The sequence below is a fragment of the Chrysochloris asiatica genome, unplaced genomic scaffold, assembly GCF_000296735.1.
Source record: "Chrysochloris asiatica unplaced genomic scaffold, ChrAsi1.0 scaffold00081, whole genome shotgun sequence".
In the NCBI taxonomy this organism is placed as follows: domain Eukaryota; kingdom Metazoa; phylum Chordata; class Mammalia; order Afrosoricida; family Chrysochloridae; genus Chrysochloris; species Chrysochloris asiatica.
Window position 1 is genome coordinate 648,377 of NW_006408599.1, and position 15,966 is coordinate 664,342.

The 15,966-nt window shown below is 39.4% G+C and overlaps 1 protein-coding gene across 1 annotated transcript in view; it reads right to left on the bottom strand.

Moving 5' to 3' along the window:
- MRRF (mitochondrial ribosome recycling factor) overlaps positions 1 to 15,966 on the bottom strand; it is a 67,704-nt gene that overhangs the window by 30,300 nt on the left and 21,438 nt on the right. Inside the window, exon 4 of the mRNA XM_006865654.1 lies at positions 11,269 to 11,360. Within this exon, the coding sequence (XP_006865716.1) occupies positions 11,269 to 11,360 (92 nt within the window). The remainder of the gene's footprint in view (positions 1 to 11,268; positions 11,361 to 15,966) is intronic.

The window sequence follows — 15,966 nt, forward strand, 5'->3', positions numbered from 1 at the left end:
AATATCTGACATCCTGTGTTACTGTCTGTCTACGATAAATAGTGGACTGAGAACCACAAGGCTGGTGATTTGAGTCCACCAGCCGCTCCACAGGAGGAAGATGAGGCTTTCTGCTCCAGCAAAAATTTAAAGCCTCGGAAACTCTACATAGAGTTGCTGTGAGCAGAATCAACTCGATGGCATTACAACAACAACATCAACCCTACAGAAGTTCAAAAATGCTTTGTCTGGTGTATTCGCAGTGTCTAGCACTATGTCGGACACATAGTAGGTATTTAATAAATGCCTGCTAAATAAATTTATGAATGTCCTAAAAGTTTTACATTTCAGTATAAATAGTATATCCTGATGAAAGAATACAAGTGGTTGTCTGGGGCAATGGGAAGGGAACTGGGACTGACCTGCAAAGAAGGACAGGGAACTTTCTAGGGTGACAGAATTGTTTTTATGTTAATTAACATATATAGCTACAAAACACATCAAGCTGTGTACCTGAAATGAGTTCATTTTTTTCTATGTAAATTACATTCCAATAAAGTTGATTTGAAAACAAAGATATTAAAAAAAAAAAAAAAAAAATCCCAGATGGCCTCTGATACATAAAGGAGCATATAAATAAGCTCATTGCCTTGCAATTTAAACTTGGGAAAATAAGTTTCATGTAGTCCAGTTGTTTTATAATCAAGTTAAAAATAACAAATGCATCTACCTTGATTAAAAAGCAAATACAAAAAACAGCACAATTCTTGGCACCTGATGGTGCTCCAGCTGGGTAGGGACACTGAAGAGTCTGGTCTCCCAAATTTTCAGAGAATAGGTGAAAATTAAATGTTGAAAGGAAACTTCCCTAATGCCAATAAACAGCCCAATTGCTTTGTTTAAAACAAAACCAAACAAAAAACCCCCAGCAAACTCAGAAATCCACAGATACAAGAATGCAAACTTTGACGTGAAGCAGACTTGCATTTGAACCTGCTCAACTCTACTTTTACTAGCTGAATACACTTGGGTAAGTTATTTAGCTTCTCTTAGGATTACTTGTGAGTCCTGTGTGATGCTATAGGATAAACATTGGACTGCTCACCACAGTTCAAACCCACCACCCACTCCACACAAACACTATACAGGGTCACTAAGAGAACCAATTCGACAACACTTAACAACAGGCTTACTTTAAGAGTCCTGCTGGCACAGCGGTTAAACGCTTGGCTACTAACCAAAATGTCAGCAGTTCAAGCCCACCAGTCTCTCCACGAGAGAAAGAGATTGCAGTCTACTTTTGTAAAGATTACAACCTTGGAAATCCCACAGGATAATTCTACACTGTCCTTTGGGATCACTGTAAGTCAGAATCAATTCAACAGCAATGAGTTTTAGGCTTACTATGCTCATGTGTAAATAAGAAATCATAAAATGAAATCAGCTAACTTATAAATAGCATGGGGCCTAGAACAGAGATTGCATTAAACACTTGCTTTGCCTAATATTTATTATGAAGCAATCAATACCAATGGGTTTCCTAAAAGAGTAATGTCAAGTTTGGCTCTGAAATGTCTGTTTCTAAAAAGCTTAACAATACACAGCGTTACTTCAAACAGGTACTCAGAGAATCAAGCAGCAAAAGCTATGCCAAGACCCCACCCCTACCCAACATCCACTCCTTTCACAACTACAGTACTGCTCCGCCACTTCCCACCCCCAACAGGAAACAAGAAGCATGTTCTAGAGGTGTCATTGTGAATAAAAGTGAAAAAATTTAAAGAACCAAGATATTCAACAATTGTACACTAGTTAATGCTATGGATAAAATTAAATACTATACAACCTTTAAAACGAGTGAGGACAAATTCTCATCAGGGAGAGCAATGGTATGCTAAGGTTAAAAACATAAAATAGAAAAGGTACAGAACAATACGTATATATAGCATACTCTCTTATTCTTACAATAAAAAAAAAGAGGAGATAGAGACATGCTCTTGAATTTACATAGAAAAAACCCTAGAAAGTCAAGGTGCTAAAAATGGTTATGTGTGGAGAGTAGGATGGAGGGAGTTTTATTTTTTCACTTATTTCTATTTTAAACAAAACCAATGCAGACACTGATGGCAACTAATGAGCAAAGGTGAAGGTGCTCAGGAAGGATGCAAACAACCCTGGAGGGGAATGACTCAGGTTCCTGTTCCTGTTCCTGTGAGAAGTCATGATTTTTTCTCAGTATTTATTTAAAGCTAGACATGAATATAGCACTTGCAAACCAAAGCAAGCCATTCTACTCAGTGTTGGTTTCCCATTAATACTTGTTAAAACAACGGATAAGGGAGTATTTGTTTGTTTGGGCATACATACTAAAGATGGAAGTAGGGTGGAGGTAGAAATCTGGTTTGTTCAAAATGAACTGTTCAAAACTGTTCAGGTCCTTTTGAAAAGACTGATATTCTAGACAGAGGAGAAGAGGAAGAAAGGATGTGACGAAGATCCAAGTTCTCATTATGCTTCTGCCACTTACTTATGACATTGGGCATTAACCTTTGTGAACTTTAGGTCATTTATCAGTCAAGTGGACATAAGAATAGTCTGCTCACCTCATCCCAACCAAAAAGCCAAACCCATCGAGTACATTATAACTCACAGCAACCCTATATACGGTTTCTGAGGCTATAAATCTGTACAGGAGCAGAAAGCCTCCTCTTTCTCCCTTGGAGCAGCTGGTGGGTTTGAACTACCGACCTTGCAGCTAACAGTGCAGTGCTTATCCTACAGCATCAAAATTAGGGGAGAAACTGGAAAGCATTCATCACAGTACCTGGTGCAGTGTTGTTGTTAAGTGCCGTTGAGTCAGTTCCAACTCATAGTGACCCTGTATAGGGTTTCCAAGGAGTGGCTGGTGAGTTTGAACCACCGACCTTGTGGGTCAAACCAACCTTGCAGTCTAGTGCTTTATCCCACAGCACCATACCAGAACTTCTGGTATAGTGTGGGTGTTAAATAAATGGCACACAGAATTTGATTACATAAATAGGAAGGAAAAGGCATCATTTCAACGACGTTTTATTAATGGGAATGCTCAGAGAATTCATCCAGTTGACTAAGTTATCTAAATAAAAGAGCTGTGGCCAGAGAAGAAAATAAAAGCTATACTTGTTGTCTGTGGGGAAGACTAGAACCCAGAACCTCAGAGGCTCCACAGTATTGTACCTGAGCAGGAGCCCAGATAAAGACTTGCACAGAGCCACACAGAGTGGGATTCTCAGACCTTGCAAAGAAGACTTGGCAAAAAGGATCACTTATGCTCTAAGACTGAACTGTTATTAAAGATTTAACAACCACCACCCCCACCATCCCCAAAAACACACTTTCCAGAAAGACTGGAGGCAGATTATATAGTAAAAGTCACATACTCAGTATATTCATTTAAATAAGAATATGAGAATCAGAAGAGTGTAATCAAGGTGAGGTGGTAGCTGAGATCTGCTGTAAATGAAACTAAAACTTAGCTCAGGGCGCCCAGAGTTAAGGCAGAAAAAGCAACTTGCAGACTATCATTAGGCAGAGGAAGGATCATAATCAATCAGGAAAGGCAAACTTTCCTAAAATGAAACTTCAAGTTTTATAATTAGAAACTGATCCTAGGAATTTATGCCCTATCTTCTTGCCTTACCCACCTAAAAAAAAAAAAAAAACTCCTACTCTCTGAATCTGTTTCCTCATGATGCTCCTACCATCTTGTGAAAAGGATTGAAGAAAATAGCAACATTTACTAGCATTAATTGAATGCTTTACTAAGCAACTAAAGTTTTATGTAGATCATCTCACTGAAATTTCCCAATAACCCTATAAGGCAAGTCCTATAAATACCATTTTACAGATAAACTCTGAAATTAGGAGGTAGAGAGAGCTAAAAAGTAGAGGAGGCAGAATGCATTTCATACTTATAAAATATTAAAACACACTTTAACCACTTTAATGCTCCACTCTCCCTGTATATGTCAAGCACCTAACAGTTCCTGACACATAGTAGAGCTTGATGTATTACTTCCCTTCCTCACTCCTTCCTTTTCTCCTACAGTATCATCCTGATTTGGTGCTGTAGGATAAGAACTAGACTTCTTCTAACCACAAGGTTAGTGGTTCAAACCCACCAGCTGCTCTTCAGAAACCGATACAGGGTCACTATGAATTGAAACCAACTCCACAACACTTAACAACAACATTCTGTTGTTTTATACATATATATACATATAAATGGAGTCCTGGTGTGGTGCTGTGGGTTAATGCACCAGACTGCAAAGCCATTTGAACTACAAGATCGGTGGTTCAAGCTCACCACTTGCTCCTTGGAAACCCTATACTGGGTCACTATGGGTCGGAACTGACTCAGTGGCACTTAACAACAACAACATATATAAATAACAATGTACAGGCATATAATATATTGATTGGAAGGAAAATGGAAACAAAGGAGGGTTGATAGTTGGAAAATATAGCCTTGGTGATAGAAAGGACACTAGCAATTGCATTTTGTAAGACCAATGGACTGACTATTCATTGCAAATACCTTTTTCCAACAAGATAAATAGTGACTTTACAGACAGAACTCACCAGATAAAATACACATGATCAAATTGACTATATCTGTAGAAAGAGATGATGGAGTTCTGTATCATCAGTCAGAACAGACCATAAATTGCTCATAAACAAGTTCAAGTTGAAGCTAAGGAAAATTTAAACAAGTCCATGAGAGCTAAAATACAAACTTGAATGTTTCCCACCTGAATTTAGAGCCATCTCAAGAACAAATCGTTCGCACTGAACACTAAGAACTGAAGACTTGATGAGTTGTGGAGTGACATCAAGGACATCGTCCATGAAGAAAGCACAAGGTCACTATAAATATAAGGAAGAAAGAAAGAAAGTAATGAAGGAAGAAAGAAATAAAAAGACCAAAATGGATGCCAAAAGGGACTCTGAAACTAGCTCTTGAACTTAAGAGGAGCTAAAGCAAATGGAAGAAATGATGAAGTAAAAAGAGTGAACAGAAGATTTCACAGGGTGGATTGAGAAGACAAATAATTATAACGAAATGTTCAAAGGCCTGAAGAAAGAAAACTAAAAGGGAAGAATACACTTGGCATTTCTCAAGCTGAAAGAACTAAAGAAAAATGTAGAACCTCGAGTTGCAATAATGGATTGTAAGGGCAAAATACTGAATGACAAAGGAAGTATCAGAGGATACTTGAGGAGGGAATACACAAGTATTGCACCAAAAGAATTGGTCAACGTTCAATCAACTCAGAAAGGGAGCATAAGATCAAGAACTAATGCTACTGAAAGAAGAAATCCAAACCGCACTGAAGGCATTAGTGAAAAACAAGTTTCCAAAAACTTGCACAATACCAAATGAGAAGTTTCAACAAACTATATAATGCTACAAGTGTCCACTCATCTATGCCAAGAAATTTGAAAGACAGCTACCTGGTAAACTGACTGGAGGAGATCCATATTTGTGCACATTTCAAAGAAAAGATGAAAAACAGAATGTGGAATTACAGAACATCATTAATATCATACACAAAATTTGGCTGAAGAAATTCAAACTTGCAGCAGTTCATCGACAGGTAACTGCTAGTAATTAAAGTCGGAACCAGGTGCTGATGTGGATTGAGGTGGATGCAAGATGGACCTTAGATTTTTGACTATACAAAGGCATTAAATTGTGTGGACAACATTGCAAAGAATGGGAAATTCAGATTACTTAGTTGTGCTCATGCAGAGCCTTTACATAGACCAAGAGGCAGCCATTCAAACAAAACAAAAGGGATACTGAGTGGTTTAAAATCAGGAAAGGTGTGTATCAAGGTTGTATCCTTTTACCATACTAATTCAATTTGAGAAAGTGGACTATATGGAGAACACAGCATCAAGACTGGATGAAGACTAACATAACCTGCAGTATGCAGATGACACAACCTTGCTTTCTGAAAGTGAAGACTACTCGAAGCACTTACTGATGAAGATCAAATGGACTACATGTCAATATGGAAAAAATGGACTACAATATGGACTACATGTCAATATGGAAAAAATATAAGAATCCTCAAACTGGACCAATGAGCAATATCCTAATAAATAGAGAAAAGACTGAAGTTTGCAAGGATTTCATTTTACTTGAATCCACAATCAATGCCCATGGAAGTAGCAGCAGTCAAGAAATCAAATGAGTACTGCATTGGACAAATCTACTGCAAAAGATGTAGTTCAAGTGATGTCACCTAGAGGACTAAGTGTGCCTGATCTAAGCCATGATATTTTCAATTGCTTCATCTGCATGGGAAAACTGGACAATGAATAAGGAAGACAGAAGCAGAACTGATGTACTTGAGTTATGGTACTGACAAAAAAAAAAAAGAAGAGAAAAGGAAAGAGTGAGGAAGGGAAGTAATACATCAACCTCTACTATGTGTCAGGAGATATTAGATGCTTGACATATATAGGGAGAGTGGAGCAATAAAGTGGTTAAAATGTGTTTTAGTATTTTGTAAGTATGAAATGTATTCTGCCTCCTAGGCTTTTTAGCTCTCTCTACTGACTCCACGGCACATAACCACCACCACCTCCTAATCTTAGAAGTCCTGGTGTGGCGCTGTGGGTTAATGTGCCAGACTGTAAATCCATTTGAACTGAAAAGTTGGTGGGTTAAGCTCACCAGCTGCTCCTCGGAAACCCTATATAGAGTTGCTACTGGGTTGGAACCAAGTCAAGAGCACTTCACAACACCACCATTTATCTATGAGATGGCATTTGTAGACTTGCCTTATATGACTATTAGGAGCTTTCAGTGAGCTAACCTAAACAAAGCTTATGATGCTTAGCAATCACTCAGCTAATGCTAGTAAATGTTGCTATTTCCTTCATTACTTTTCACAAGGAGGTAGGAGCATCATGAGGAAACAGATTCAGAGAGGTGATTCCTTGGCTCTAAGTCACAGAGCTGGTAAGTAGCAAAGCTTTAAGGAGGAAAATAACATACCCAAGTTTTTATTTGTTTGTTGGTCTTGAGAGGGTGGTGCAGGGATGTAAATTCCTAGTAACAATTTCTAATTATCAAACTTCAAGGTTCGTCTTAGAAAGCTTGCCTTTCTTGATGAAGAATACTGAATATATCATGGACTGCCAGGAAAACAAACAAATCTGTCTTAGAAGTACAGCTGGAATGCTACTTAGAAGGAAGGATGGTAAGACGTCATCTCAGATACTTTAGACACATTCTCAGGAGAGATCAGACCCTGGAAAAGGGCATCATGCTTGGTCGATAAATGGTGTTGTTAAGTGCTGTGGAGCCAGTTCCGACTCATAGCGACCCTGTACAGAGGTTCTAAGGAGCAGCAGGCTGCCGATCTTGTGGTTCAAACCATCCAGTGCTTATCCTACAGCACCACACCAAGAAGAAGAACTTTATGAGATGGAATGACACAGTGGGTACAACAATGGGCTCAAATATAAAAAGAATTATGAGGATGGCATAGGACCAGGCAGTGTTTCATCCTGTTGCACACAGGGTTACTATGAGTCAGAACTGACTTAACAATACACACAAACAGAGAATTGAAAGTTTGTTGAAATACTATTAATATCTTATACAGTTTCATTCCTGCAAGGATATCATACTATTTCATCTATTTTCCCTTCAAATCCCACCAAATCTCTGTACATCATTATGTATCATTTCACCCATTTCACAAAAGAGGAAGTGGAAAGCAGCAAGCTGCTACGGTGATGTGCCTAAAGTCATATAGAAGTCAATGCCAAAACCAAATAAGAACCTTAGTCCCCTTACTTCTAAATCAACCTTTATCCTCTCACATGACACAGCCTCCATAATAAAGAACAGATCATTCATTTTTTATCTGGAAAACTACCAAATGTATAATTCAGTAAGGGCCTCATGACCCCACCACCTTGTCAAAGAGAAGAAAGTACATAAAAAATGAGGTTTGCAGGAGCAGACGGTTTGGGTCTGTCAACTTTCTCTTGGCTTACGCCCATTAACCAACATAAAATAATGTAAAATATAATGTAACAGATCCCCACAGCCTTGGAAATTCAAGTTAAACTCACTGATCCTTCAAAATGCACTTAAATACAATGCACCAAAGGCGACTGTTAACTCCTGTGGGTCTGCAGAAGTCAATTAGATCTTTGAAAGAAAAGTAAGATACACAATCAGGCTGCTCTAAGAGGAATCCAAGTCAGCAGTGAGCAATGAGCTACACAAGCTCAAAGCACCCCAGAACCTTGGAACTCCAGAAAAGATCTGACAGTAAGAACAAAGCCTTCATCTGGTATATGAAGAAACCAAGGTTCAGGGAAGTTAAGTGGCTTGTCCACAGTTTCACAAAGTTTTCAGGAGCGCAAGAACTAGAAAATGAACCTGTTAACTCCTATACAAGGCGCCCTGGTGTATAAGCACTGGACTACTAATTGCAAGCTCGGCAGTTCAAACCTACCATCTGCTTTGTAGGAGAAAGCTGAGGCTGTCTGCGCTGGGAAAAATTTACAGTCTCAGAGGTCTTCTACAGGGTGACTCAATGGCTGTGGGTCTGGGGAGTAACTACTATACAGGAGTCCCAGGGTGGCACAGATGGAGTCGTGGTGTGGTGCTGTAGAATAAGCACTAGATCACAAGGACAGTTTGAACCTCAAGGTCAGTGGTTCTAACTTACCAGCCATTCCTCAGAAACCATATACAGGGTCACGATGGGTCAGAAGTGACTCGACACACTTAATAACAACAACAATTATACAGGAGTCCCAGGGTGGCACAAATGGTTAAGCATTAGCTATTGACCAAAAGGTTCAAACCCATCCAGAAGCAACTGGAAGTGAATCCTGGCAATCTGCTTCTGAAACATCACAGCCTTGAAAGCTTTATGGAGCAGCACGACTCTGCATACAAAGGGTCATCAGAAGTGGGAGGACAATTAACAACAACTATACATTCCATTTGCAAATTTTGCTTCTGACATCTATCAGAACATTTAGAAATTTCCATTTAACCATCAATACAGAGCCTGTAGTATGGTAACAGAAAAATTCAGAATTCAAATCCTGACTCTGCTACTACCATGTGATCAAGTCTCTTAATTTCTCTGAACTTGAGTTTTTTTCATCTGTGAACTGTGGGTAACAGTTCTATAGCAGAGGTAGAACTGGAGGTACCATACACAAACAGCCAGTGTGTTCCAGAAAGGCTAGGACCATGGCTATACATCCCCAGCACTGAGCAGAGTTTGGCACATGATGCATCATCAGAAAATTTGCTGAACAAATCAATGAACTTATCAAGCAAACAGTACTAGACTTGAACCTGGGTGTACCAGGAAAACACTAAGATATATTACTCCCAATTCGCATGATCTTAAAGCAGTAGAAAGTAGTGAGAACACAATGGAACAGTACAGCCATTTTTTTTGGCCATAAGGTATAAAACATTCAGTGGAAAAGTCCCTGGATTCTTAATGTCAGGATTAACTTTGTTGCTAGCATGGGTACATCATGGGACTTAGGAATCAACTAAACTTGGGTTTAGTCCCAGCTTCAGCACACGCTGTGTGACCACAGTAATAGTACTTTGTATCTTTGAGTCTAAATTTCTGTACTTAAAAAAAAAACTCCTTCACAGGGATTATGTGATAAATGAGACAATATAAGAAAAGGAATACATGATGATATGTGGCACAAAAAGACACTCAACTATTGTTACACAACATTTCCCTTTTTAGCTACTTGAAAGCTCATTCATTTGACTTAGGTCTCTGCTCAAATGTCACTTCCTTCCTGAACCTCCCTATCTACATTAACACCCTAACACTCTCTACCCCTTATCCTGCTTATTTCTCTTCTTACTTCTTATTACCATACGACATGACACTATTCTCGCATTCATTTCCTTTTCTGTTGACTGTGCTTCTACACTTAGCATGTAAGCCCTATGAAGACAGGCACTTTTTGTCATGTGTTTTGTTTTACTGTTACATCTCAACAATTAGGGAGTGCCTGGAAAATTGTTGTTGTTGTTATGTGCCATCGAGTCGGTTCCGACCCATAGCGACCCTGTATAGGGTTTCCGAGGGTGTAAATCTTTACGGGAGTAGAAAGCCTCATCTTTCTCCCGCGGAGCGGCTGGTAGTTAGTGAGTGCTTAAACAAATATTTTTCAAATGACTGAATGCATTTAATTCAACACTTACATGTTCTTAGGACTTGAGACACTGTAAGAAAAATGACTTAGAGGTAATTAAGAAATGATCCCCTATCCTCAAAGAGCTTCCAATCTAGAAAATTTTAAAGGGTACATAAAAGATAATCATATTAACAGTAAATAAATTCTACAGCTTTCCAAAATCCAAAGTGCTATGGGATTACAAAAGGAGAAATTAATTCAGTCTGCTATGGAATCTGAGAAAATTTACATATCACCTGGAATACTGCAGCTGCCTCTCAAATGTTCTCTCTGCGCCCACTTTGTCCCCTACATTCCATTCATTAATCAGCAGCCAGACAGAACCCCACTCCCCCTGCTTAAATCCCTCCAATGGTATCCCTTTACATTTTGAACAAAATCCAAACTCCTAACGGCCTGTAAAGCTCAAAGTATCAGCTCTGTTGACTCATCCAACCTCCATATCTGTGCATGCTACATATATGTATCTGTATGGTATGACACACAATTTCAGTAGTTCACATGTAGTAAAAACTTTCTCACCCTCACTAGCCTTTTTCTTGTTCAAAGATACCAAGGTCCATTCCAACTCAGGGTCTTTGTGTTTGCTATTCACTCTGCCTGGAAAGCTCTTCTCCTAGTCTGGCTCTTCATCTTTTAGCTGTCAGCGCAAATGGTATCTCCTTACAGAGTCCTCCCAGGCTGAAACTGCTACTTCCACCATTACCTCCTTCAAGTCACTCTCTAGTGCATCTTCTTACGTTTGACTTCTTCAGAGCACTTCATTATCTGGAATGACTGTATCTATTTATCTGTCCTATCTTCTCAACCAGACTGCAAACTATATGAGGACAAAGACTCTGTCAGCACCTTCCACATAGTAAGTATTCAATGAATTAATAAAGTGCATCTCAAAAGATATGGAAGTTTTGCAGGATGAAAGGTACAGGTAAAGTATACTACTGGTCTAACAGTATCAAGGAGTGTTGGTATTCTTCCAAGGGCAACCGCTCCATTTAATCGAAACCTATCAATTTCAGCCAAACTTACTTGGGTATGGGCACCCGAATTAGCGTCCCTTCCACTTCTGGGTTCAGATTCATTCCACTTTCTCTTATAGCCTTGATAGCTGCAGCTGTACACTGAAAACCAGATCAAAAGGTAAACAGAATTAGTAAATAATTATTACCAGATGCAAGCCCTCTGTCGATAACTGGCAACCCATCTTGGCAGAACATGGAAACATTTAGTTCTGTTACCAGTAAGATCAGGAAGTTACATTGGTGTAGAGTGCTTTGATCAAGCTGAATAGCAAACTATGTCCACTCCTGGTACCAGTGTACTGCGGGAGGAAAAAAAGCAAAAAGAAGAAAAAAGAAAAAGAAAACAGCTCTGCTCCTTTGAAAAGATTTCAATGGTTTGAGGCAACGCAGATCAAAACCACAATAAATCCTCAAGGGAAAGGAGCTGTTCTGTGCAAAGATTGGTATAAAGACAGATGAAAGATTTTATACGTTAAAAATTCCAGTTGACGTTTTACACTCAAAATATACCAGTACCGATATGGAATGAGTAAATAAATTTAACTCATTCGCATCTACACTCACCAAACTCACTCATGTTTTGGAATAAGCAGTAGATATCAAGTACCAGGAAAGGTGGCTTGCTATAGGAGTTAAAAGTACTGGCTCTGGAATCAGAGATCTCAGTTCAAATTCCAGCTCTGATAAACCATGTGACCCTAGGCAACAAGCTTCACTACTAGGAGTCTCCATTTAATCCACTCTGAGTGGATTAAAAAAGATAACATCTTGTTCTGAGTCTGGTACACAGTTACAATCAAGGGGAGGTACTCTACAAATACATGTTGTTGCTGTTGTTAAGTGCCGTTGAGTTGGTTTCAGCTCACAGTGACCTTGCATAGAGTTTCTGAGGCTTGCAATTTTTGTGGGACTAGAAAGCCTCATCTTTCTCCTGTGGAACATCTGGTGGGCTTGAACCACCAACCCTGCAGTTCACAGTCAAGTATTTATCCTACAGAGCTACTGGGATCCCCTATAAATGCACAGCATATATTATTAAGGAGTCCTGGTGACACTGGAGGTGAGCAGTTGAGCTGTTAACTGCAAGGTCGGTGGTTCAAATTCATCAGCTACTCCTCAGGAGAAAGATAAGGCTGTCTACTCCCATAATGATTTCTAGTCTTGGGAACCCTATAAATGGTCTCTATGAGTTGGAATGGGTTTTACATATTTATTATAAAAGGTAAGAATGTACAAAACAGCCAAATAAGGCTGAATCGATGTTATCATTTAACTGATGCACTGCTGCCCTGCCTAAAATCTTCAGGGGTTTCTCTAAACGTTTTACTAATGAGCCAAGTGATACACTGGGACACTGATTTCCCAAAGTGACTCCCCTCACATTCAAGCAAACATTGTATCCATACCTGGCATGCAATCTTAAAGGAAAACAAGAAAGCAGAGACACCTCCACTGGCATGACTATGTGGAATTCATGAAAACAAGGCTTGTAACATTTCCAAAAGAATTTTAGGTTTGACCAGAGCCAATCCACATCACTTAGAAAGAGCTCCATATTCACAGGACCAATTTTTGGGCTTGAGTTCTTCCGCAGCGTCTGGCTTAAATGAGTGGTGGTTGCTGCACACATACTTAACTTTTCCAATTTTTTTTTTTTTTTTAAGGGGGTGCATTTTCTTTAAAATGACCTTAATTCTGCATCTGTATGAGTTATTACTATTAGCCAAAAAGACAAGCTAGAACTTCCACATGTAGGTAAATTATTTCCCTGGAAGACTGCACACAGATCTAACAGTGTGGCCACTGCTTAAAATAGCAAATTCTTAAAATGGTACTACTGACTACAGACCATCAAAGCTACAAAACAATTTCCCATAGGCAAGTACTGCCTTTGATTATGTATCTGGGGACCTGTAGGATAAGGTCACAACCCTATAAGCACACAAGGTCTTCCCTGGAAGCCCAAGAGAAGTTGAGTGAAGATCCTACCCATTACTTGGAGTTACTGGCAGAATTAGGGGACTCTGGTTGGTGGTTATGTGCCGTGCAGTTAGTTCCGACTCATAGCGGCCCTGTACAGGGATTCCAAGGCTATAAATCTTTATGGGAGCAGAAAGCCTCATCTTTCTCCTGCGGAACAGCTGGTAGTTTCAAACTGCTGACCCTGAGGTTAGCAGCCCGATTAGTAACCACTACGCTACTCTATGCTCCCCCAAATCTGAGCCCGATGTCTATATTTTCTTCTAAATTCCCAACTTAATTTATTATAAAGATAATTTGGAATTAGGTCTCATATATAAAGGGTACATCAAAAAACTAAACCTGTTGTCACTGAGTCAGTTCTTACTCAGTGACCCTAAAGGATAGCGGAGCACTGCCCCATAAGGTTTCCAAGGCTATAAAGCTTTATGGAAGCAGACTGCCGCATCTTTCTCAGATGGAATGGCTAATGGGTTCAAATCACCAACTATTTGGTTGGTAGTGGAGTGCTTTAACCACAGCACCACCAGAGCTCCTATAAAGGGTATCCCACTGCTACTGAATCAATTCCAACTCATAGCGACCCTCTACAGGGTTGCTGAGGCTATAAATCTTTGCGGGAGCAGAAAGTTTTGTCTTTCTCTCATGCAGCAGCTGGTGGGTTTAAATTGCTGTATTTAGCTGTCCAGTGCTTATCCTACAGTGCCACCCAGGTTCATAAAGGGTATGGCCAAGTTAAATAAAAGAGTTGGATAGACATGAAATTAATTTTCTTCTGGAAGAGAAATGCCATCTTCCTTAATAATATGAAATTCAGATCTCTGAGGTTAGTAAGTACAATAGCTCCATACGATACGCACTGGACTATGAATCACAAGGCCCATGGTTTGAGTCTGTCAGCCAGTCTGCAGGAGAAAGATGAGGCTTTCTGTTCCATTGAGATTTAAAGCCTTAGAAACTTTTTACAGGATTGCTACTACAAGTCAGAAGTAACTTGAAAGCACTTAACAACAACATGGTCAACAATACAGGGAGAATCTCTACTTGAAGGATTGCCGGATCTTAAGTCTCTAAGTCCTTCTCTTCTGAAGTTCCCTCAGTGAATAACTGATTCCTCTTTGTTGCAACATCCCACCACCACCTCTCTTCACAGTCTGGCCCAAATGTTTTCATACAACTGGCACTTAACAATAACAACAACCACTATAGGCACTGGAGCAATGACTACTGACAACAAGCTAAAACATTTAAACTATATTTAGGACTCTGGGATGGCAAAAGGGAATCTAACACAAAGAGTAAAACAAAACTGGACAGACTGGATTCTATGACACAGCTTTCCCTATGGGGATTCTAACCTGCCTCCATGTGGTTAGTGAGCTACCCACCAGAAAATTCTATATACAAAGAAAATAAGATTGCCTCACCGAAGGAATGCTTACCACTATCCAAGGGCAAACAGGTTCCTCTCAAATGGCAATGCTGATCAACTGGTTGGGGCTGCTGGGAGTACCATGCCAGAAAGATCAAAACCCCCATCTGGGGTGAGGCAGGAAGTGCAGTGACCAGTTAGCAATATCTGTCATTACCATTCTCCAGCAAAGGGCAAAAGATGCTAAAACATTGTGGACAGGTCAGCAAATTCTTGAGAGAGTTTGGGATCAAGTCAACTTTGTTAGGGTCTTTTTAGGATTCGTGCTAACAGTTTTTAATTCATTTGTTTCTTATTTAAATTTTATTAATTTTGTTGTTGAGACTACACATAACAAATTATACACCAATTCAATCGTTTTTACATGTACAATTTAGTGATACTGATTACATACTTCGAGTTGTGCAGTCGTTCTCACTCTCCTCTTCAGAGCTGGTTCTCTTTCATTAATACAAACTCACTGCACCTCTAAGGTTCCTATCTAATCTTCTGATTTGCTATTGTCAGTTTGATCCCACATAGACAATTCTTAGAAGAGAATAATGCTAAAGGAGACCTCTTTTACTAGTTAAACTATTGTTCAGTTTTAAGAAGACATCAGAAGATATTCTTGGTTTAAGACTTACAGATCATTTCAGAGCAACAGAACATTATTTCAGAGGTTCATCAATCCTCCATGGCTCTACAAAGTCTAGGGTCCATGAGAATTTGAAATTCTGTTCTTCAAAATGTTCTCCTTTTGATCAGGAGTCCTCCATGGAATCTTTGAGCAATATATTCAGGGCTGGTAGCCAGGCACCATCCAGTTCTGGTCTCATCACAAAGGAGACAGTTATTCACAGGGCAATTAGCCACACATTCCAAATCCTCCTCCTATTCTTTACTCTCCTTCCACTTCTGTTGCTCCAGGTAACTAGAGACCAATTGTGCCTTGGATGGTCGCTTGCAAGTTTTCAAGACCCCATGTACTACACATCAAACTAAGAGGTAGAAGGGAGGCACTAAACACATGATTAGGTCAATAACTGGGATGTCCCTGAAACTTATGTTAAGTTTTTCAATCACCAGCCTTCCATTTCTTTGATGTTTCAGTAAGTCCCAGAATGTAACATCTTTAATAGCCATGCCTTGTCTGTCTTCATTAGCACTGATTTCCCAGCACCTCAAATAGAGCCGAATATATTGCAGGAACTAAAAAAAAATTTGTTGGATTACTGAAAGAATGGTAAAAGGCTTTAGTGTCAAGCAGACATATAGTCAAACGTTGGCTCTTTAACTTAAAAGAGTATAAAC